The sequence below is a fragment of the Lagopus muta genome, chromosome 9 (genome assembly GCF_023343835.1).
Source record: "Lagopus muta isolate bLagMut1 chromosome 9, bLagMut1 primary, whole genome shotgun sequence".
Taxonomy (NCBI): domain Eukaryota; kingdom Metazoa; phylum Chordata; class Aves; order Galliformes; family Phasianidae; genus Lagopus; species Lagopus muta.
In genome coordinates this window covers 1,044,919-1,066,834 of record NC_064441.1, presented here as the reverse complement: position 1 = coordinate 1,066,834, position 21,916 = coordinate 1,044,919, and the positions used below count along the sequence as shown (strand labels likewise).

General features: G+C 44.7%; 1 protein-coding gene across 1 annotated transcript; it reads right to left on the bottom strand.

Annotated features, from left to right (window-relative positions):
- Positions 1-804: 804 nt before the first annotated feature.
- On the bottom strand, positions 805-21,891 carry GMPS (guanine monophosphate synthase). The gene is made up of 16 exons (XM_048955342.1): positions 21,684-21,891; positions 18,296-18,477; positions 15,579-15,693; positions 13,963-14,060; positions 12,693-12,796; positions 11,767-11,960; positions 11,291-11,456; positions 10,274-10,425; positions 9,920-10,093; positions 8,295-8,400; positions 7,130-7,245; positions 6,043-6,168; positions 5,171-5,286; positions 3,510-3,640; positions 2,292-2,464; positions 805-1,351 (listed from the first exon to the last, which is right to left on the bottom strand). The coding sequence occupies exons 1-16, from the start codon at positions 21,708-21,710 to the stop codon at positions 1,250-1,252; spliced, it is 2,082 nt and encodes a 693-aa protein (XP_048811299.1). The 5' UTR covers positions 21,711-21,891; the 3' UTR covers positions 805-1,249.
- Between the last annotated feature and the right edge of the window lie 25 nt (positions 21,892-21,916).

Below are 21,916 nucleotides of genomic sequence, written 5' to 3'. Positions count from 1 at the left end.
GGATGGCAGGGCTGACTGGGAGCACACAGCAGCAGTTCCATGGGCAGTTATCCAGCAAGCTGCTCAGCTCAGAGCTGCTACAGAACCTGCAACTCCACAGACAGCATCTGCAGGACATGCTCAGCACTCTCAGGTGGATGGAGACAGCTCTGCCTTGATGTATCAGGAAAGCACAGGTGTCCAAGATAAACACCTCTTAAATTATTGCTTAACTACAGAAACAGCAGAGTATACAAGATGGAAATAATCTATACCGGTTGGGTAAGCCACTCCAATACTGTGACTCCACACTAATGACTATAAGGATTTTAAAAATCAAGCTGAATACATTACATTAAAAAAAAAAATCCTGTGAAAGCTAATGTGAAGAAAACAAACTATCATCAAGTATAACGTAAGCACATGGGCAGCAGCAGGCTGTGAAGGGACTATTGCATAAGGGTTGGAGACCAGAACCAGGATTCGGCCATCCTGGAGCTCTGGTGCCACAGCTTTTAGAGCTGCACTCCTGCTTTTACTCCTCTCCGAGGCCCCAGAAGCACACAGACACCTCGCAGGGACGTGACAATTCCACAAACACAGCGTGTGATGGGGACATGCCTGTCACCAACCAACACACCTACCAGGTGATGCAAGAGGGAGTGAGGACAGGCAGGCAGGCAGAAGGTCATCTCATAACACTTCAGCATTGCTCTTTTGGGACTCAATGTTATTGCCACGGGCTTACAGGTCAAACAATCTAGAACAGGCCTAACAGCACACAACAGATACACGTTAATTCCACAACTCAGCAGTACCCACTACTCCATTTGGCAAAATATTTATTTATAATAAATTTGTTCAAAAGCAGTTGGTCACAAAGAATTCATTTTACATTTTTAGGCCGTAACAATGCTTTTGGTAGAAGTAAATAAGCTGTCTCTTTTTACACAGTGTACAAAACCAAAGACAAGTTGAAATGACAGTTAACAACTGGAACACGTGGGAATGGGAAGAATCAGTAAGACAAAGGCCAAAGCAATAGGAATCTGTCTGCACACAGGCAACGCCGCCATCATTTACCCGTACAAATCCTCAGCCCCACTCTGTTATCCCTGCACTGCTCGTCACCGCCGCCCTGCGCTCCAGGAGAGGAGTCAGATGGGATGTAGCAGCTCCAGTCACTCTTTCACAGTACTGCATGTCAACACTGGGAATGGTTTCTGATATGATTTCGACTGCACACAGTACTTCAATAAAAAAAAGTTATTTACTCCCACTCCGTAGTTCCAGGTGGCTTTGATGTCAAGTCGTACATCACCCGAGAAATGCCAGGAATCTTCTTTATCTCTGCCACCATTTTTAATACAACCTGTAGGGGGGAAATAAACAGATCTGTAAAAAGCACATAGAACAGACGTGACGAAAACTACCCTAAGAAGAAGTTACACAAGGAAAACACTGTTCATTCTGTTCTATAAACAGGAGAGAAAAATCCTACAGCTCCTAGCATATTACTACCAGTTAAGAAGTAAAAACAACAAAGGAAAACTCCCAGCTTCTCAATATTTGCAGCTGTATTTGGAACCTGCTGATTTCTGGCACTGGCAATAGAACTGAGCAGCAATTGCAACACACTTCCCTTAAGGCAGCAGCTCTTCAGCTTCAGAATGATTTTTTTGAGGTTACGTTTTACTGTGCTGCTCTGCTCTGCTGTCAATCACTTGCAGACATCTCAGACCAACACCTCCAGCTGACCCACAATCAAACAGAAAGCAGCAGCCTGATAGAAACGATGAACTTTTCAAACAAGAAAAGGGAGCTGTGAAGGTTAAAAAATAGCAGAAGGAAGCATCTAATGGAAAGACTTCCCATTGGCAGCTGTTCTCCAGAGTAATCAATTAATGTTAGCCCCATCAGAGACAAAGCACTCCAGGCTGGACACCGATGAAGCTTCCTAGAAAAAGTGCCTGAAACATCTTCCAGTGACCCAATCTGGAAACAGCACGTTTTGAGATGTTAAGCAGCACTTTCTGGTAGCGGGAAGCAAAGCAATTCCAGAAGGCATTGGTAATTTCCAATTACCAACGCAGGCAAAAGCTTCAAAATCTCTGCTATTTTGACGGGAAAACTCCTAAGTCTGTCATTCCCATTGAAACCACTGTCAGCTTCTCTCTGTTACTGTTTTTTTCCAAAGCAACACAACAGTACGTTGTGCCTAACCAAGAGCAGGAAAAAAACCAAGAGTGAAGAAAGTTAAACAAGTCACCTACAACACAAGCTCTGAAAAGGAACTTGAAGGTCCGTATTACCTCTTCTGGAACCTCATTACCAGGAGTTGCTGCAATCCCAGTCATGAAGTCGCTCGTAATAAACGTCCGGATGACCACGGATCTCTGGCAGGACGGCTGTTTCTGCAGCGGGTCCCGATCGAAATGCAGCGGGGTCAGGATTATTGGCATCTGGCTAATTTTTCCAGCATAGCCTTCAGGAAAACAGCAGCACCAAGTGCTTCAGTTTGATTTTGAAGTACAAGCATGACTGAAGTTTTACAGGATTGCCTACACATATTTCAGATGTGATTCCTCCACTTACATGGAAAGAAACAACGCAGTTCTGGGACTTCACCACCAGGCCTCAGAAGATCACACTGATTATCCAATTATGTAATTAGTGGTGCACACACTAAAACTACTCAAATTGCCACTTGAAATAATCTTCAAGGCCTGCAGGCATGCAGAACAGAACTGGATAATCCGTTAACTCTGCAACTGACTGCACTTGCAACTTAAGATCTCCTCCCTACCCACGAAACATAAGCATTCAATTTTGTCTGTTCCAACATTCGCTGTAATGAAGAACAATTCTCAGAAAGAGAAATTCAAAAAAAACTTACATTTTGAGATACTATCAGCCATTACCAATGAAATCTAGATAACACCAAATACAGGGTAGGGTGATTTAACAGTTAGCTCCCTTCCTTCCATAACCAAGCATGATTTCAAAACCACGCCAGGTCTCTCTACACAGTTCACCTACTTCAGGCAGATACTGAAAACTGAGATCAGCAGCAACAAGTAATTTGACTTTCTGCTGGCTAATAGTGGCTCTTGTAGGAGTTCACACTGCAGCCAAGTATCACGCCTCTGAGCTGTGCAATGTGTCTGAAGCAAATCCACTCCTACCAGGAGAATGGTCCCAGCCACAGTCCCACGTGTGACAACAGGCAGCAGACGAGGCAGCAGCACCCAGCTGTGAGGTTTATCTCCAGCTGCCATATGAAGAATGAAAAAGCTGCAACCCTACCTCTAATTCTGCTAGCAGAAAGCCCAGCAGTTCCTGCCTTTCAGCTCTCCACCTCCAGACCTTTAAGAAAAGGCAGTAGCCTGTCATCTCATTCAGCAATAAATTTTGGACGTAATCAAGAAGCCCATGGGACTGTGCATTATGTAACCACACCTATAGGGATGGGTGCACGGGGATCTTGAAACAACAGCTTCATCTATGGGACAAGGCTAATAAATACCTACCAGACTCCCTGAGAATGTTGTGAGCCTCAAAGTCAGCTTGACGTAAAGTGCTGAGGACTCCTGTTGTCAGGAATGTGGGTGTGACATCAGTGGGAGGCTCTTTGACTGGTGGACCAAACACATACACAACCCTGGAAAACAAACCAGATGGTAGGAAAACACGTTTTCTGGAAGTGGAATGTAACAGACTGCCTAAAGACTACATCTTTAGCATTGCAGAAAAAACAACTGAACCAAAAAAATACCCAATATTTGGTTTCGCTCCTCAGCCACCAACCAGAACTTGTTATAATTTAATGGATATATTCAGTAAAGGCAACACATGCGCTAGCTTTGCAAGTCAGGTGTACTCATTCACCACTAACTCACTGGTATTACAGAAGACTTTTTTTTTCTTTTCAACTTTACTTTGATGTGAGTAAAAGTTAAGATTATTCAAAGAAAGCTACTTATGTGCTTAAAATGTCTATCTTCAGTCCCATTAGGAAACCACCATATCACTGACAGGAACCCTTCTTTGTGAAGGAATAGCTGTGTTTTCAAAACGGGGCACTAACACTGCTGTTTACAAATCTATTTCACTGCATTTGTAATAAAGTATCTTCCGAGTTCAAACCAATCACATCAGCTTTATCTTTTTAATCTCACCATTATACGTGCTGCAGAACAAAAAGCAGTATTGTCCAGCTGGCCTCACAGAAGGATTTACTGCGTATCGTGAATGCACACAAGTTATTTGAGTTTGTAGATACAAAGTAAGAACACTTGTCAAAAATGCAAAGCAGGGCAGGACCCATGCTTGACATTCCGTGTCTCTGTTTGTAGTCAAAGCATGCACAGCTGGGCAGACACCAACTGCACCCAGCACACTCCTCCAGCTGCTGCTTCCCCAGCTCCCCATCAACATCAACCCAAAGCTCTCAGAAACAAACCCTGGTATGGCAGAACTCCTGGGGTGGGAGTATATTCAGGAGGGGAGTATTAAAGCCAGAGCAGCTTAAAGACAGCAATGCTGTACATCCAGCACACGCTTGGAAATTGCACGCACCGCCCTGAATTCATGCCTTCTTTTATTTGCTCTGCACACAGTTTAGAAGAATATCTTGTAATTCAACATGTCTCCAAGTACAGTAGCTCTTCCAGTGGGTGTCACTTCAGTGACAAAATTAAGTCTTGCTATAAGCAATTATAAGCAGCTTTGTCAAAGTCTACAGCTGAGCAAGGATACATATTTTCTAGAACCGACTTAATCTCTGAGCAACTTGAGAAGAAAACACATATTCACAAGAGACCTCAATTAAGATAAAACCACCCAGCTTTGGAACTCTTCCCTGCAGCACTAGAGCTGACAGTCGTGCAAATCCCCTTCTTGACACAACGCACGATCCCACAGCTCAGCAGCAGGCTCAGAACTCTTCAGAAAACATTTAAGTTACATTGGAAGTTGTCTAATTGAGTGATTAAAATGAGGAGATAAACTATCCATTACTTCAAGTTGGTATTTCCAGAAATAAACCCAAGCTTGGATTTATCATTTGTAACCCCCATATAATACACATTTGTTCATAAGAAGTTACACCATAGATTCAGCAGGGCTCTAAGCTTCCACGCATTAGTAATCAGAAACAAGAGCAGCTTGGCACTGAGCAGAGAACACTCACCTGTTGATGTTGTGGCACATGCGAGGTATGAGCCTGGCGAGAAACATGAGGGACTCCCAGTGTGGGGCATCCTTACTGGAGATCCCACACACGTAGCTGTACGAGCGGCAGTCACCCTGGCAATTAATGGAATATGAATTTCACTACCAAAATAGTGAATTACTTTTCCATGTAAGTTACAGGACCAGCCTTTGTGCCAACATTCAGCGGACAAAAACCTGTCGAAATCAGAATGCTCAGAGATATCAAGGAAATGGAGAAAGCACCAAAGTGAGACAGGTCTCTTGGGAGCTGGCAAGAGCACAAAAAAGGAAGGGGTTCAGAATTCATAAGGTGACCACAATACTGGGACTTGATTACATGTTGATATTTTGAGGGCACCATCTGAGGAAGGCTTGTGATGAGGTACAGAAGTCTGCTGATGATATTGCCATTGCAAGTAATAACAAAAGCTGACTGCAAGGACTTACAGAAGAGACACGCAAGGTTAAGCAGCCAGTAATAAAAGTAAAGGTGTAATTCAATAATGATAATGCAAAGAAAGACTGCTCAGCCTCGAAAGGAGCAACAGGAGTACAACAGGAATCTATAAGGCTATAAACATCAAGAAGAAATTGCCTGTGCAAGCAACCAGCATTATTCAACCTTAATGACATCCTCAAATACGACACCTGGCATTTACCCATGTATCTATTCAGGTCTCCCAACACCTGCACTCTACCAGAGCTGACACAAGACACAGCAGTCACAGCCTTTTGAAGTGGATTTCTAGAATTCTTAGCAACATCACAGTAGCAATCCTTACAGTTCCTAGCATTCTGCCAACTGCTAGGAAGCAGCTTTAAGAGTATTCCTGGAATGTATTCATTTACCTGCACTCCCACAGTTTTGATGGGTAACAAGAAGGCATTCAGTGAATGTAGGCTTGTAATCTGCATCAGTTTCTCCTGGTCTTCTTCAGTCGTGCACGCTTTGACCCTTTGCAACAAAGTATGTGGCTGTGCAATGATGCAGAAAAATAACTTTTAACTAATTAAAGCCCCCACACATTCAGACACAACATAAATAAAATTAATTAGCTGGTTGGCTAAATACAGCCCACATTTACCCTTGGGAACTGATTACAGAATACCTTTTGTGTAACAACTAAGTTTCAGTGAAAGCAACTGTATGCATTTTACGCTGAAGCCCTCCCAAGACCACAGGTGAAACTGCTTTTCTGCGCTCATTCTCTCTCCCAAAGCTGAATTTTTCATGCCTGTTGCTTATTTCAGCACAGAACAAAGCAACGCTGCGTTACCTTACACTGCAACACAACACACTTTCAAGAAGAGCACTTACAGATGCTTTTCCTTTGGTGTTCCTTCAAAAAAGCTCTGGAAGTTGTTCTGGACACGGCACTTCCTGCTGCTCTCTACTGGTGGCTTTTCAGCCCCCTGCAGCTCAGTTTGGAAAACCAGGAAGGTCCCAACAGTTCAAGGATTGAGAGCTTACACATCATCAACCAATCACTTCAGGATTCTGTTTGGGACATCCAGCAAATGCTGGCTCCTCACTCTCGCACCCTCAATTCAGGCACTCGGTGGCTGTTAGTACACACCATCCTAGAAAATTACAACTATTCCAAATAGGGAAAATCTTTTTTCTGACACTATGAAATTCAAATCATCTTCTGAAATCCTCATCTCCACGAATTTTGACTAAAAGAGGATTTATTTGCTATCTGAAAGGTACATAAGCTTCCAATTTACAGAAGTCACTCAACACCTGCCATAGCCAGGACTTAAAAAATTCTACTGTACCGTACCAAATGGCTTTGAGCAAGTTGGACTGGAATGCATTATGCCCAAAGAACACAAACCAGTCATTTTTAAATTTTAGCATCTTAATCTTCACAGCAATGCACTACAGAATGATCACACTACTTCTATACATGTTAGAACCTAACAGTTTTGATACCTTCTTAACACTCGCAGAAAAATCCGCAACTATTTTCAAGATGTTGTTTGTTTCAGGGAAGTCTTTGCACACATAAGGCTCCTCAGCACATATCACTCTGATTGCCAGACCTGGACCTGCAACGTAAAATTGAAAAGTACATCACACTAAATAACATGAAAAGTTGACTTTCAACTCAAGAAGCAACAGCACTGAACATCAGGTCAGTCACTAAGTAGACTATGCTTTGCCACCACACCTCCACTTACACTGTCTTGACACTCAACAAAACAAGCCAAAGAAATAAGCCAGCAGTTTATTCTGGAACAGTACTTCTGGTCAGTACATTTAAGCACTGGTTACTGACATTTTGCATTGGCTGCTTGTGTAAGGCAGCATTAATGATGAAGCGTTTTGGATGGCAAGCCAAAGCAAACAGTAACCTCCTCCTTCCTTTTGCTAGGCAGCCTGGATGGCAGAGTTGGTTATAACACATAGTTGAATCTGCATTGTTTTTTAAAGAGATCCCTGGAGGCTATTTGGCCTGCTAACTACTTGACACAAAAGTTCTCAGCAAATTACAGATGTACATCTGAACAGTGTCATTAACCTCATGCGGTGCTGGTGCATTAACAGAGCAGCCTAGGCATTCTGACTGTGACTACTACACACCCTGCAGGACAACTTCAGAAACACAAAGAGCACATCTCTTAAAAAGATGGACTTTGTTATTACATTACATAGTTTGATGTTTTCTGGTTGAGAACCGTTGTTATTCACCATGCAGTCGTTTTCAAAACAGCAACAGTCACTTAGAAAGGCAGGCAGACAATGGCCATTATTTCAAGCAAGATATATTTGACAGCTGAGACAGCATTCAGCTGCACTTCACTGATAATTCTGGCTTTGGCTTACAAAATTAAGAAGAAACAAATACAGCTCTATGATAACTCAATTATAAATCTGTTATTTTAAGCACTGTGCATAAAATCAAGCTGCTCTCAATTACTCATTTCCTCAAAAAGAAAATCCTGTGCTTAAACTAAAGCCTCAGAAAATCCACCACATTAGTTCTGTGTTCAGAGGTAAGTTCCATTCTCCAACACAAATTTATTCTGCACATTAAGTATCTTCCAAACAACACTGATGCACACAGGCCTTCACTAAGCAGCATGGATTCTGGTACCTGGGAAGGGATGCCTTGAAACCAGCTCTTCGGGAAGTCCAAGCTCTCTTCCTAGCACTCGAACTTCATCTTTGTGAAAGTCTTTTAGTGGTTCTATAACTTTACCCTTAAAGAAAAACAAACAAAAGAAAAACCACAGTGATTTACACTCTAGCTTACATATTCAAACAAAAAGCCTCAAATGTTTAGGTAACAGGCAGTCAGAGTGGCCTGCTTTTCACAGCATCAGCTGCCAACACTTGCATAAACACTGGAAAGAAAAGTACATGTGAATGTGGGCTTTGCAGAACAGTTACAGGAGAGGGGTAAGACAAAGTTTGTTTGTGCCAAAAGTATCAATGGCTTAAGCAGTGCAAATACAACTGTAGGCCAGTCTGGTTCTGTCTTCCAAAATTCATACTGATCAAGAAGCTTTGAAAATACCTCAGAGAACTGTGAATAGGTTTGTTTAAGCTAACCAACCAAGGGTACAATAAAAAAGACAAGGCTCTGCTGCATCTTCAGAGTGTCTTCTGTCACCAGTTCAACCTCCTGTGTTTGTACCATTTCTAAACTCTCAGTCTTTATCCACAGGTGTCCACAGCAGGATATTCCAAAAAGATCTGTGGGTTCTTAAGTTGACAAATGGTAAACAGATTGTGCACCACCAGCACACTGCTGGCAGACAGCCGACCAGGCCATTGACTTGATGCACAAGCCGTGAAACAGCACAGAGAACGGATCCTCAGATCCCCAGATCAGAGCCTGACAGATCTACTCCTAGTTCTCAAGTCACTTAAACACATTCACAGAATCATGAAGGTTGGAAAAGACCACTAAGGTGGTCCAGTCCAACCATTAACCCACCCCAATGAACTATGTCCCCAAGTGCCACATTTCTACCATTCCTGAATTCTTGACTCCCCCACTTGCAGCACCTGGCCATTCCCTCTGATGAGAAATTTTTCCAAATTCTCACTCCCTTCCAAAGGAGAATACCATGTCTGTAGTGGTCAGTGCTACTGAGAAGATCATGTTTCTCAACAGGAACTAATGATCATTTCACCTAAAAGCACATCGCTGCTGTTGCCTGAATTCATATCAAGTGCAATCTGAGCTATCAATGCCATTACAAAACATTGCATACTGATGTTCAGAATGAGACACAAAGGGAGAAGTAAGCAATCCATTACATTATGAATTCCACCTGAATCAGACTAACGTTGTCTGAAAAGCCTTTCAGCAGTCATCTGCTACAGGTGTTTGGTATTGGCTTTGCTTCCATACACAGTTCTCATAGGTTTAAGTGTTAAAAGACAAAAGAGCAATGAAATCGTTTTCAGGTAACAGTTGTGAGCAGCACTGTTCACACTGCAACAGCATGGATTCAATCTATTGACATTTTCACTAATATTCTATGCTGGACAATACTGAAGCCGTTCTGATCACTTTGAGAACATGGCAACCAGAGAGAAGTGTAATAAGTTACAGTATTGAAGCAGAACTTAAAGGCCTCACAAGCATCACGAGATGCATCAACACGGGCCAGTTACATCAGCAAAACATAAGTTGCTCATCTTTTACATTCAACATCATCACATTTGTGATAATCAGAAGGACACACCAGTATCCAAATTTTCATTTACCTCTTCTCTTAACTTTCGAATCAGCTCTGTGTCATTGTGATGAGTTTTGATTACTTCAGCTTTGCCACTTGCAACAAGGGAAGCGCTTTCAATGAGATCAGGTCTGAGGGTACCCTGAGCAAGAAAAACCTCTTCAGGTTTCAGATTCATTTCTCCAATAACTTCATTGGCAATCTGTAAGATGGAAAAGAAAACTTTTCAGTGTCCAAAGGTCTCAATGGATTGCCAATGGATTAGGTCATCCATAGCCTACACAACACCGTGCTTCCGAGCGCACAGTGCTCCAGAATGAAGCAGTCCGAGATAGAAGACGTTTATAATTCTTTTTTTCCACATGAATTCTAGATACATTACCTTAACAAACGTGTCACCAATAATCTTTCTTTTTTCTTCAGGACTTGTAGTCATATTTAAGGTCTTGCTAATTCTTTTACGTGGAGTTCTGTCTTCATCAGAGATTGGCAGAGTTGTTGTACCGTTATAGAAAGAATGAGCTGCATTCACCACTGTATGAAATTACAGGAATTGGTTGGCAAAGCCAATACAGATTTATATGTAAGATTACAAAGAATAAGAACGACTATTGTTCTTAGGAATACTGCAGTCATTTAAGTGCTGATGGTACTAAATAGGCCTGTTTGATACCTCAAGAATGAAGTGCTGCAAAAGCACGCTACTTCTTTTATCAACATGCTCTAGAAGGTTATTTCTTAAATACTATGAGGCTAGGAAGCAAGTTCAGTTCATGTCTCCCCTCTTAGATTACAATTTACTTGCTCCATTTAAATAGCTACAGGATGGTTATTAAGCCAAGGCCTTACTGCAACCAAAATTACACAACGCTCTGTTTCCTCACGGTGCATCATATCTCTTAATTTAGAGAGGCTCTTGATACAGAGATCAGCTCGGAGGTTCTCTGGCATCTTCTACCAGCACTGAATTCCATGACTGACAGAAGGCACATTTCCCACAAAGGGATTCCCTTATTTGTCACAGCCCAGACTTTTCAGTCTGGGGAATGCAAGGACACAGCACAGCATTCCTCTGAAACAAAATAAAACACCACAACAAAAAAAATCCTGCACTGCTGTGTGTAGAACAAACTCTGGCCTTCACCATATTGGCCATATTTCTTGAAGTCATAAGACTGCTTCTCAATAAACTATTCCACAAACAACACACTCCCATAAAAGAGGAGAGGAAAAAAAGCCTTGAGGAAGAACTTTGGCTCCAACGGCATTCAATCACTCAAATGAGCTCAGTTTCTGAAGACAGACATATAGAACAAGAAGTGAAGCTCCACTGGAGGACTCTTAACCACACTACAGATAGGACTGCAATTAAATGAGCTTTGCCACAGCTCAGTGGTACCTTTAACCTGAATCCCAAGTTTTTTCAGTGCCTCCTCCACAGACTGACTTTCTCTTTTGCGCATAAACCCGTTGTCTATATGTACAGCTATCACCTGATCCCGGTTTAAAGCACGATTCAGGAGAGCAGTGCAAACAGTTGAGTCCACACCTCCACTGAGTAAAACCTGAGGATGAGAAAAAAAGGGAAAACAGACTTGCAGAGCTGTCGAGGGAGAAAGTATTAACTACTAATTCAGATACAGCTGCAACCATGAAAGCAGAGCATTGATTTCTCATTTTCCTCCAAGTCACCACCGGGAAGTCAAACAACACATTGACCCAATTGTGCAATGCACAAAAGCTTTCTCAAACCTGCTTAATGTATTACCCAAATCATGACAATTCTGCACTTTTCCACTTACCCAGACTAAATGCACGAGTGTTTTTCCTCAGATTTTTGCAAATGATCTTTTGACTTCAGCTCCAGATGCTTACCAGAACTTTTGATGAGCCCACTTTCTCTTTGATACTTTGAATGCACTGAAGTTCTCTGTTTTCCACTGTAAAGGTCCCGCTGCATCCCGCGATATCATACAGAAAATTCTTCAGGATCATTTTTCCATTCACTGTAAGGCTAACTTCAGGGTGGAACTGTGCTCCATAGAGTTTTTTAGACTCATTTGCTATACCTTCATTGGTGCAAAGAAATGAATGGAGGAAAATAATTGGATGTGAAACGTGCATACACAGCAAAATGAACATTTGCTCCAAATGCACTAAGCTTTATTTTTAAAGCTGCATGTTCTTTTCAGAAGGTTAAAATACAAAAGGCAAGTTGAAGCACCACAGAATTTCACCAGGAAGTCATTCAAAAAGGTGCAATTCATTTATTTTCTAGAAATAACCAGTAACATCAGCATCTGTAGCAGATCTCTGCTCCCTCAGTATTACTGAACCTCCCAGGAAGTTGAGAAAATCTGATATTATTAAGCCATCCATGCTTCCCATTGCCACTCCTGGTTACCAGAGCCTCATTTCTTTCAGAAGCAAAGAAGTTGCCATTTTAATGTCATTAATCCAAAAAGTCAATTTATACAATTCACAGACATTGTTCAGAATTTCTCTAATTAGTTACTGGTCTGATTTAAGAGCAGGATGTAAAACATTGCTGACTCTTTATTTTTTAATGAAAGATTTTCACTAAGTCACATGAACAGCTTGAAATCTTACTAAGTGTTTGAGTAAACTTAAGACTCTTCCGTATCTTCCACCTACCAGGACAGGCTCTCAAAGAGGCTGCCTGATATTCAGAACTTTGAGTAGTTGACAAAAAACAGAATTTTCCCGTGACATCCTGCAGGTAACTTTTAAGTCTTGTAACAAAGACTATCAAGAAAACCAATTTCAGTTAAAACAAATACCTGCTATAATGTTCCCAGACTGTGCAACCACTTTGAATCCATCAGCAACCTTATCCACACTGTCCCCATGAGTGAGGAGCACAAGCTCTTCCTTCTGAAGGCCCCTAGACAAAGATTAAAGTCTAGAATCAATAACAATAAGATGGCCAGATTTAAAGAGAGTGCCATACATTGCAGTGTAAATGTGACAGAAGTCACACATGGAGCTTTCACAGTGCTCTCACTTACAGAGCCCACACACACACAGACAAATCAGCTACCTGCAACACCAATCCTCAAATACCTTACCTCGTGCTAATGACACAACATGGGTGATCTGTTGGGATTTTCTCTTTCCCCCTGGAGATGTGCTCCAAAAACAACCAGGCCCCTTTGAAATACATGCAGGATTTCCTTCCCAGAAGCACTCACCTCCATCTGGGACTCCTTCATTGGAAGCTGCCAAAGCTCCCATGCAATGCATTCGTCACAGAAAGAGGAGTGTATCTCAGCTCAGAAGGTTTTTGCTAATTTGATGGGGATTGTTTGTTTTTGCTGTTTTTAAAATAACTCAACACTGAAATACGCCCTCTCTGACACATAGAACCATCTACTGCCAGTCAGGATATCTGGATTCCTGCTTTTTATTCTAATTAAGTGAAGTCTCCTTGGTCAAATCTGAATGTCCTCACAACAATTCTGGGCATTCTAGACACGAGGTGGGATATAAAGTCCTACAATAGCTCTACAGGGAAGAAGTCAATAAAGTTGCATCTCTGGGCACAAACAAACCGTTAGGATTACTGCAAGGAACTTGTGAGGCACTGACAACTAAGAAATGTAATTCTGATTTTATAAAACATCACAAAGCAATTTTGAAGGAATGTAGAACACATGTGAATACCTTTCAGCAACTGGATGGGTGCCAGCTAACATAAAGCAATGCGCTGTCAAGGAGAACACAAGAGCTTTACGCAGACTTTTGTGCAGCAGTACCTGACAGCAACTCAATTAAGACAATTCACTTTGAAATAAAAGGGTTTATATAAAATTCTAAACAAACATACCTACATTTCAAAAGTCAACTGAGAAGTTATTCCTGAATATTTGTTTACATACATAACTTGCCTACTCACGAACACAGTTGTAATGGGTTATTAGAAATTGTAAGAGCCTGGATGCAATTTCACTGTCTTCTGAAAAACACCTTTCCTCTCAATCAGTCACCAGTTTCCAGACCAGTTCCATTCCCTTCCCAATACTGTTCTCCTCACTCAAAGCATCCATGTACCTGAACAGTGAACACGTGTTATCCAGAGTAATGTTGAACACTCCATCTTCTCTGACGCTCTTCTTGTGCACTGTACCCCCAAACACCTTGTTCATCATCTGCCAAAACACAAAGACGACATGAAAAAAGCATGACAATTTAGTACTGCTTTAATCTTTGGACTTCAGCCTGTGACCAACAAATAGTTCTAGTCCTCGGACACACAGAAAGACAGATTGTCACGACTATCCTCATTTTAAATAGCACTTGGCAAAACCATAAGAATTCTTTTCAGAAAGGAGCACTGGGCTCATTCTCTTCCTCTGGCCTTCTATCAGCATAGCTGGGGACTACTGCTACACACACTGAGTAACAGAAATACACAGCAGCAGGCAAGGGGCAAAGATGCACAAGACAACACATATTCAGTACTGTAAATCGATGTGTGCTTCTAAATGATTGCTCTGCACATCAGTGGAGTATGTGAGGCCAGTTGCCACAAAGACAGATAAGCTGCTAAACAAAAACCTGACAGCCAGCCCTCAGAGAAGGGCCCTCACATAGGCTTAACCTTCCTGTGATCTGCCTGATCATCTCTGGAGAACCAGGCAAAAACTTTAGTCTGATTTTTGTGACCACGGAGACTCTTCTTAGCCCTTGTGAGGTAGGAGTAGCACAAATCTCACCTGATGATTTCTTTCTAAAATTCAACTTCAAAAGGCAAGGTGAGGCATTCTGCATTTCACACTTCAGAAGTCTCAGATTTTCTCATTCAGATATGACTGGTAACAAACACACACACTTTAGATTTTCACCTCCTAACTACATTGTTTCAGAGACTGAAGTTATTTTAGATTCAGTTTGATATTTCACTGGCTGTGCTAGTCTGATTCCAATCTATTCTAATAAAAGTAGTGGTGTGTTAACACAGACACTTGATTCAGTTCTGTAAAGTCAGCCTTGAGGAACGCCCCTGCTTTAGGCTAGCTAACATGGTTTTTAATTTGCTTGACATTTTAAGGCACTTCCACTTTATTACAACACACATTTCCCTTTAGAACAGGGAGTGCCAGCATTGTTTCCATAATTACCAGCCCTTCTTGAGTAGTTTTTCCAGCCATATTCTGCACCTCTGAAGGCTTTATAAACTGCTAACCTCGTGAAAAAACAAGATGCACGTGCAGAGGTCATGCATCTGATCTGTCCTTTGTCCCCATGGGAGTGTTTCTTCACTCCATTTGGATCACTAGATCACTGCAGGGTCACCAAAGCACGCTCATGAGCTATAATAGAAAGATTCCACACTTGAAAATCAAAGGGAAAAACTACTTCACCTGTTTACGATGGACACGTTCTCTAATATCAACCAGATGGAATTAGTTAATGACTGTCAGGGTGCATTTATTATGACAAAAAATTGAGCACAGAACTCAGTTCACAGTAGCAAAGCAAGAAGAAAAGCATTTATGCTGCTGGTAACACAGCATGCTCAGTTTACCAATTAGCACCTTAAAAATATCTTTTGCATTCATGGCACACAACACTGCTTATTTTGGAAAGCTGGTCCTGTAGCACTTAAGTCTGGCTAATTGCAGAAACAAGGCTTTCACAGGCAAACATCTCTCCCTCCACCATACCTGCATGCCATAGCAGATCCCAAGAACTGGTTTTCCTATTGTAAATATTGCTGGGTCGAACCATGGTGCATCTTCAGCATACACAGAATTTGGTCCTCCAGATATGATGATAGCTCTGCAGACAAGAGATAATCAAATTATCTCACATTTAACAACTTCATTTGGACACCGACATTGCCTTATAATGCTCATAACTCTGTATATTCTGAATTAAATGCTAATACAGATATTCCAGCAGGCAGTTTAGGTTTGCTAGGCTACAGCTAGCAAAAACAGTTTACAAGAGAAGTATTTCATCAGGTTAAACAAAGTCAAATATAAGCCAGCTTAAAACAGGGCTGCATTTCACATTCCCAGCCAAATGCTGACTACAAGAGAAGCAAGATGGCGAGAATCAAGCACAGAGCATTAGCGTTGCAACACAAACACACTGCGCATTGCCTGTGCCATCTGGAGGAGAGCCACGCTCAAAAAGAGTCTCCTGTGTTTCTGGAGCTGTGAGAGCAGCACTGCTGGGCTGGAGCTGCAGAAGGAGCAAGGAGGGCTGGGGAGCTGCTGGGGATGTACAGGAGTGGCTGGGAGCAGCTCAGGGGCTGGGCTGCAGAGACCCGGGGTGACCCACCTCAGCCACCCCATGACTGTGCAGAGCATCTGCTCAGAGCCATGCATGTGGAGCATCAAGTTATATAGAGTAAGGAAAACGTAGCTACACCTATAGACTAAGTGTTTTTTAATGAGAAGTCAATTAGCTACTGCCTTGTTTAAAAAAGAGAATTACAGGCTTCAAGTCTGCTTCTCTTACTTGCCAATTAAGAACTCAAGAACACAGAAAGATTTCCTGTATCTGAACCCTTAAAATACAAAATGAACTGGGAGATGAGAGAGGAAAACAGGAAGAAAGCCAGTGCCAGTCATGACCCGCATCTTCTCAGCTGTCCTCACATTGCTGCAGCACAGGATGCAGAATCTGTACGTTCCATTGCACCACCATGTAATTTGTGATGTGCCTTCTTGCTCTGCTACAGAGATACCTTGCTCTGGTTTAGCTTAAACCACTTCCAAAGCGGCCTATGCAGGTTTCAGAAAGCCTGTTTATAATGGGCTACAATCCCACAGGAGCCACAGCAAAACACCAGGAATAAAACATAGCCATTGCTCCCCAGCCCTCAGGTCCCAGAGGTCAGAAATGTTGCCAAGCCTACAAACTAATGCCCCCAGACACAACACAGTACGTCCTTACAGGACCAGGCACCCTGTGCCAGTGTTCTGCACCTGCAGGAGCTGCAGAGATGCCTTTGTAAATGCAACACGCAAATAAAACTCGACAGCGCTTTCCATCTCTCTGCCCATCTCAGACCTCAGCACAGCTCCCAGGACTACTCAATTTTCATCATTGATGCCATGCACTGTGATGTGGAAACCAGACTGTTCCCATGGCACATGGAGCTTCATCAAAACCCTGCAGCAAAACCATGAGCTTCTTTTTGCAACAGTCACTGCAGAGAGGCACCCAGCAGCTAAACTCAGTGTTTGTAGAGCTCTCCAGGATGCAAATGATTGACCAGCAGTGGGGACATTTATTGACTGATGGGTGCGACTGATAAGCTGGAATCACTGCCTCAGCCTTGAGGAGCAACCTGTTGAGTGGAGAGCCCAAATTTAAAGAGCAATTATCTGGAACGACAAATCCAACAGCTCTAATCAGGATAAGCAGAATTTTCAACTCAGAACAGAAAGGGACAAAAAAAGATCTCTCACTGCAAACGTGCAGCAGCAGAGCGCAGCTCTGAGCCCCTCACTGTCAGCACTGCCATCCACACCTGGAAGCAAGCAATGAGGTGCAGGGATGCTTTTTAAAGTGGTGGTTAGGTACATCCTCTGCTCCAACAGCTTGCCTGTTGGGGAATCGTTAACTAAATCTGACACAATGTATTTCAGAGCATTTCTAAAAGGAATTCTTCACAGAAAGGCTGCCTGACAGGTGCAGCAGCTCCTGGGTTCTCCGTTCAGTTTGCAGAAGAGATCAGCGAGTTCCCATCTGACTTTCTAAAACACACTGCCTATTGAGTCACTAATTATCATCGATTAGAAAAACAGTTTTGCAACACAGCACCTCCTTATCTCCTGAATGGCTCTAGCAAAAACACTCGAAGCACCTCCAAATTTTCACCTGACAAGTAAAGTCCCTGATGACTTGCAGACCTCAGCCGATTTATTTTCCCCACACAAAAAGAGGCTTACTCTGGCAAGCATCATAAAACAAGAACTGTGCAAAGCTCTACACAACCGAGATGGTTTCTTGCTGCTAACAATGCATGGCACTTCCAATGAGGTTTTTTTTCCCAGTTACTTCCCAGAAATGGTTTGGCATCATTTACGACAATTTGTTCAATGCTCAAGTTGCAGTTAAATAGGTTGGTTTTTTTTTCATAATTATACAATAACTACCTTGGTTTAACAGGTTAAGGAGCACTGTCACCTAATTTTCTGCAGATACATAATTAAAATGCAGCCACTTAAGTTATATTAACAAAGAGAAATTATTGAAGTGACATTTTACAACACCGCAATGAGCAGCAAATAGACAACAGTAACGCTGCTGCACAGGTTTTACCTAGAGAAACCCAGGAGGATGAGCTGAGGATCCAACAGCACAGCACAACCCCAGGGAAAGGCACAGCACAGCACCAGCAGGCAGCTGCCCTACCAGCACCTACCGAAAGCCCTGCTCCCTGATGGCGAAGGCGGGCGTCTCCAGGGGGAAGATCTCGGACTGGACGAAGAGCTCACGCACCCGGCGGTCGATGACCTTCCCATACTGTGCACCAGCATCCAGGATGACGACAGCTCCCTCGTAGTGGTGCTGCCCGTCCTTCAGCTCTCCTCCAGTGTTCTCTGGCTGTGAACACGGCTCAGTCAGCGCTCTGTGGGACACTGCGGCCTTATGGCACACATCCCACAGCTGCAGGGCTGCTAGGGGTGCCTGCACCTTAACTCCAGGCTAAATAATACAGACTAAAGGCAAGACTTGTAAATGGAAGAACCCACAAGTTTACAAAGCCCAGTGTGTCCACGAGCTTGCTACACTGACACAACACCTCCCTCCCATGCAACAACGACGTCCCCATCCCCAAATCCAAGCACAGCACAAACTACATCAGTCTTTCCCCTTCGTGATGGGACAGCCTCCCACAGACAAGCAGCACCGTGCCCTGTTCACCAGCACAGCTCCATCCTCTGCCACATTACAGTTCTGCATGCAGCCCAGCACACTATACGATAATGAAGAGCACGTGCCTCATTCCTCAAGCAAAGCAGCGCTATGTAAAGCCAGAGGAAAAATGTGTTTCCCCATCGCATCGCCTCGTACTCTGAGCTTGCACTTGTCATTACATCCAGGGGGGAGCAGGGAGTAGAAATTGAGAACAAATGTTTCTGCTTCAATTTATGAAAAACAAACTTTTGAATGCAGCATTCAAGCAGTCCCTGCAGTCTGCACACTAGGCTGCTTGAGCTGGATGGCCAGCTTCAGCCAAACCAGGCAGAGGGCAAGAAAACACATGGATGGGTTCCTTTTTCTCTAAGGAGAACGAGTGCTCTGTGGAAATGCCCTCACCAAGGGGTCTTTGAGGAAAAACATGAATTCCACCATGCTAAGATGCCAGGAAATTCATGCAGAAAAAACTGTTGCTCCTGAAATCACTCACTTTGGAGTTTTATTCCCCTTAACTTAGAACTTAACACTGTTTCCTTGCCAGTGTAATTTGATGAAGGAAAACCTAGGAAGGGTTTTACTTTGGTAAATGCTACCTTAGCAGACATTTTGAAGCTCTCCCAAATGCAAAGGCTGCCCTAGAGCTGCCTTGCTCAGCCCCAGAGGGACAGTGCTCTGCCAGCAGCTGCCCTGGGCCAGCTGCAGATAGCGAGCACCCAGGGAGCTTCCAGAGCTTACAGCAACCAGGAAACGTTTTGTCCATCTAAATTAAAGGATGTAAAAAAAAAAAAACAAAAAACCAGTACTAAATCCTTCAAAAGCCTAAATCCAGGTTAGAGTCTTTATTAATTTCTTTGCTTCAGCTGATAACTGATGAGCTCTTAATGACTTCTCAGTGCTGAGCCAGGCAGCACGAGGAGCTCCTGCTCAAGCAGAGACTGAGGCAAGCCACTGCTCCAAAGTGCTGCTGGGCATGCCCACCTAGCAAGTCATAAATTAACAGCTCCCGTAATAACAACCAATGTCCTTATTCTTACCATCTTGTGGCAAACACAACCCTTTCTAGAGCTGAGATCTTATGAATAGTCTTGAACCATATGGCTTCAGAGCATGCTGCAGGGACAGAGGCTTTATCTTTAAGCTCCCTTCCAGCCCAGCCAAGCTGGGATTCTACGGCAAGCAGGTCTGTGCTTTGCCTGAAACTGTACCTTTGTTCAGCTCTCCACAGCAAGAGCAGCGCATTGAGGCATACCCTCAACATGCCTGGGATGAAGGCCTTACAGCTCTTCTGGATGCCAGCTGCCTGACTCCTGCACAAGGCACAGCACCACGTGTGCAACAACAGGGGAGAGGCACCTTCACAGACAACTGTACCCACACTGGGAGTGCTGCACCACCTGCGTGGCTCACAAGGCAGGAAGTCAAAACAAGATCTGCCTTTATTTACTTGAAGGCACAGAACCAAGATTTGGAATCCAAATTTAACATGGCAAACACCATTTAGTAGCATCAAAAATGAAGCGGATGCTGTTAACGCGCAGCCAACACGGCAGTCCACCTTACACACGTGCATATCACATGCGTGCCAGGAGGATGCTGAGGAGGAGGAGCCCAGCTGCTATGGGAATGGGCACATGGAGCCTGGTGGGCAGCACTGCCCTTGTGGGCACTTCTGGTTTCTGATCCAAGCTCTTTTCCCCTCAGCAGGGTTATAACCAGAGCCGGCCTGTTTCCAAAATAAATCCCTAGAAATGGCTGTTTGGGAGAATGCCTCTTAAACCTGGTTGGACAAGCAAGCAAGGTGGTTCAAGGCATAGCACACAGCTGCACCTGCTCTGACATGCAGGAGAGCAAGGCTAGGGCAGCAGAACAGAAGTTACACTTCCTAAGAGAAAAACAGGGGAAAAAAAGGTTATAGTGAGCTATAGTGAGTCATGAGAGTCCTGCTGAAGACCATACCAGATCACAAAATGTCCCTACTGCCACCCACACCTGAAGAACCAATAACCCAATAAACCCCAGACCAGTGGCCGGCCCATCGCCGCAGTTCTATCACCCCATAATTCCAGAAGGACAAGGTGCTGCCGCTGGCTTTCAGCATTAGAAAACACAGCGTCGGTTCTATAAGAATAACGCCAATCCCACGAGCAGCTCCAGCACGGATCCTGCCTTCAGGTGCCCGATGAAGGACGCAACCCGCCTCGTCCCCGGTGCCCGCACACGGGGCGCTAAGCAGAGCCCCGCAGCCCGCCATGCAGTGCCCGCACACCCACGGACCTCCATCACGGCCCCGAGAGGCCGCGGCACAGCCGGCACCGCAACGAGCCGCAGCCAGAAGCTCGCTCCGGCGCTCCCAAGGTTTTACGAGATTAATCGCTCCCCTGCGATACGAGAATTAAGCAGCCGTAAGGACGCGTCCTCCTTTTTCTCTCGACGCGCGGCAGAGAAGCGCCTGCTTCCCGCAAAGGAAACCCCACAACGGGCAGGAAACCCCCGGCCCCAACCCGGCCCCGGAGGCCGCACGGCCGGGCCGGAGAGCGCGGTGCCCTGTCGAGGAGCAGCCCTGGGCCGCTCACCGGACGCTCCCGGAGCGCGGTTCGGTTCCGGCGGCCCGCGGCGCAGCTCCGGGGCCGGGCCGAGGGGCTCCGCGGCGGGCAGCCCCCGCAGCCCTTTGTTCGGGCCTGGGGCCGGGCCATCCCCCAGCGCTCCGCACGGCGCCCACCCGCACCACCGAGCCAACGGGGAACCGCCGCGGGGCCGCCCGAACCGCCGCCGGCCCCGGGCCCGGCCGTTCCGAGCGGGGCCAGAGCACGGCAGGGGCCAGGCCGCGCCATGTGCCCGCCGCCCCCGGCACAAAGCGGCCCGAGCCGAGCGCAGAGCCTCACACCGACCTTGGCGTCTCCGTTGCACAGCGCCATAGGGACGGCCGCGGGAGCCGAGCGGAGAAAGAACCGAGCCAAACCAAGGCCGCCCGTGTGCGCCTCCGCCGCGGGGAGGAACCGCCTCCAGCACCCCGCGCCGGGCAGCGCCGCCCCGGCAGGAAGAGGCGGAGCTCGGAGCCGGGGAGAGGCGTGGGCAGCGGTACTGCTAGCCGGGCGGGGCGGGGCGGGGCGGGGCTGTCCTA

Excerpts from the sequence above, each read along its gene's own strand:
- GMPS (XM_048955342.1), bottom strand. The coding sequence starts at position 21,710 with ATGGCGCTGTGCAACGGAGACGCCAAG. Across the intron at positions 18,478-21,683 it reads TGTGCAACGGAGACGCCAAG|CCAGAGAACACTGGAGGAGA; the intron begins GTCGGTGTGAGG and ends CCGTGTTCACAG. Across the intron at positions 11,961-12,692 it reads GTCTGGGAACATTATAGCAG|GTATAGCAAATGAGTCTAAA; the intron begins GTATTTGTTTTA and ends GCACCAATGAAG.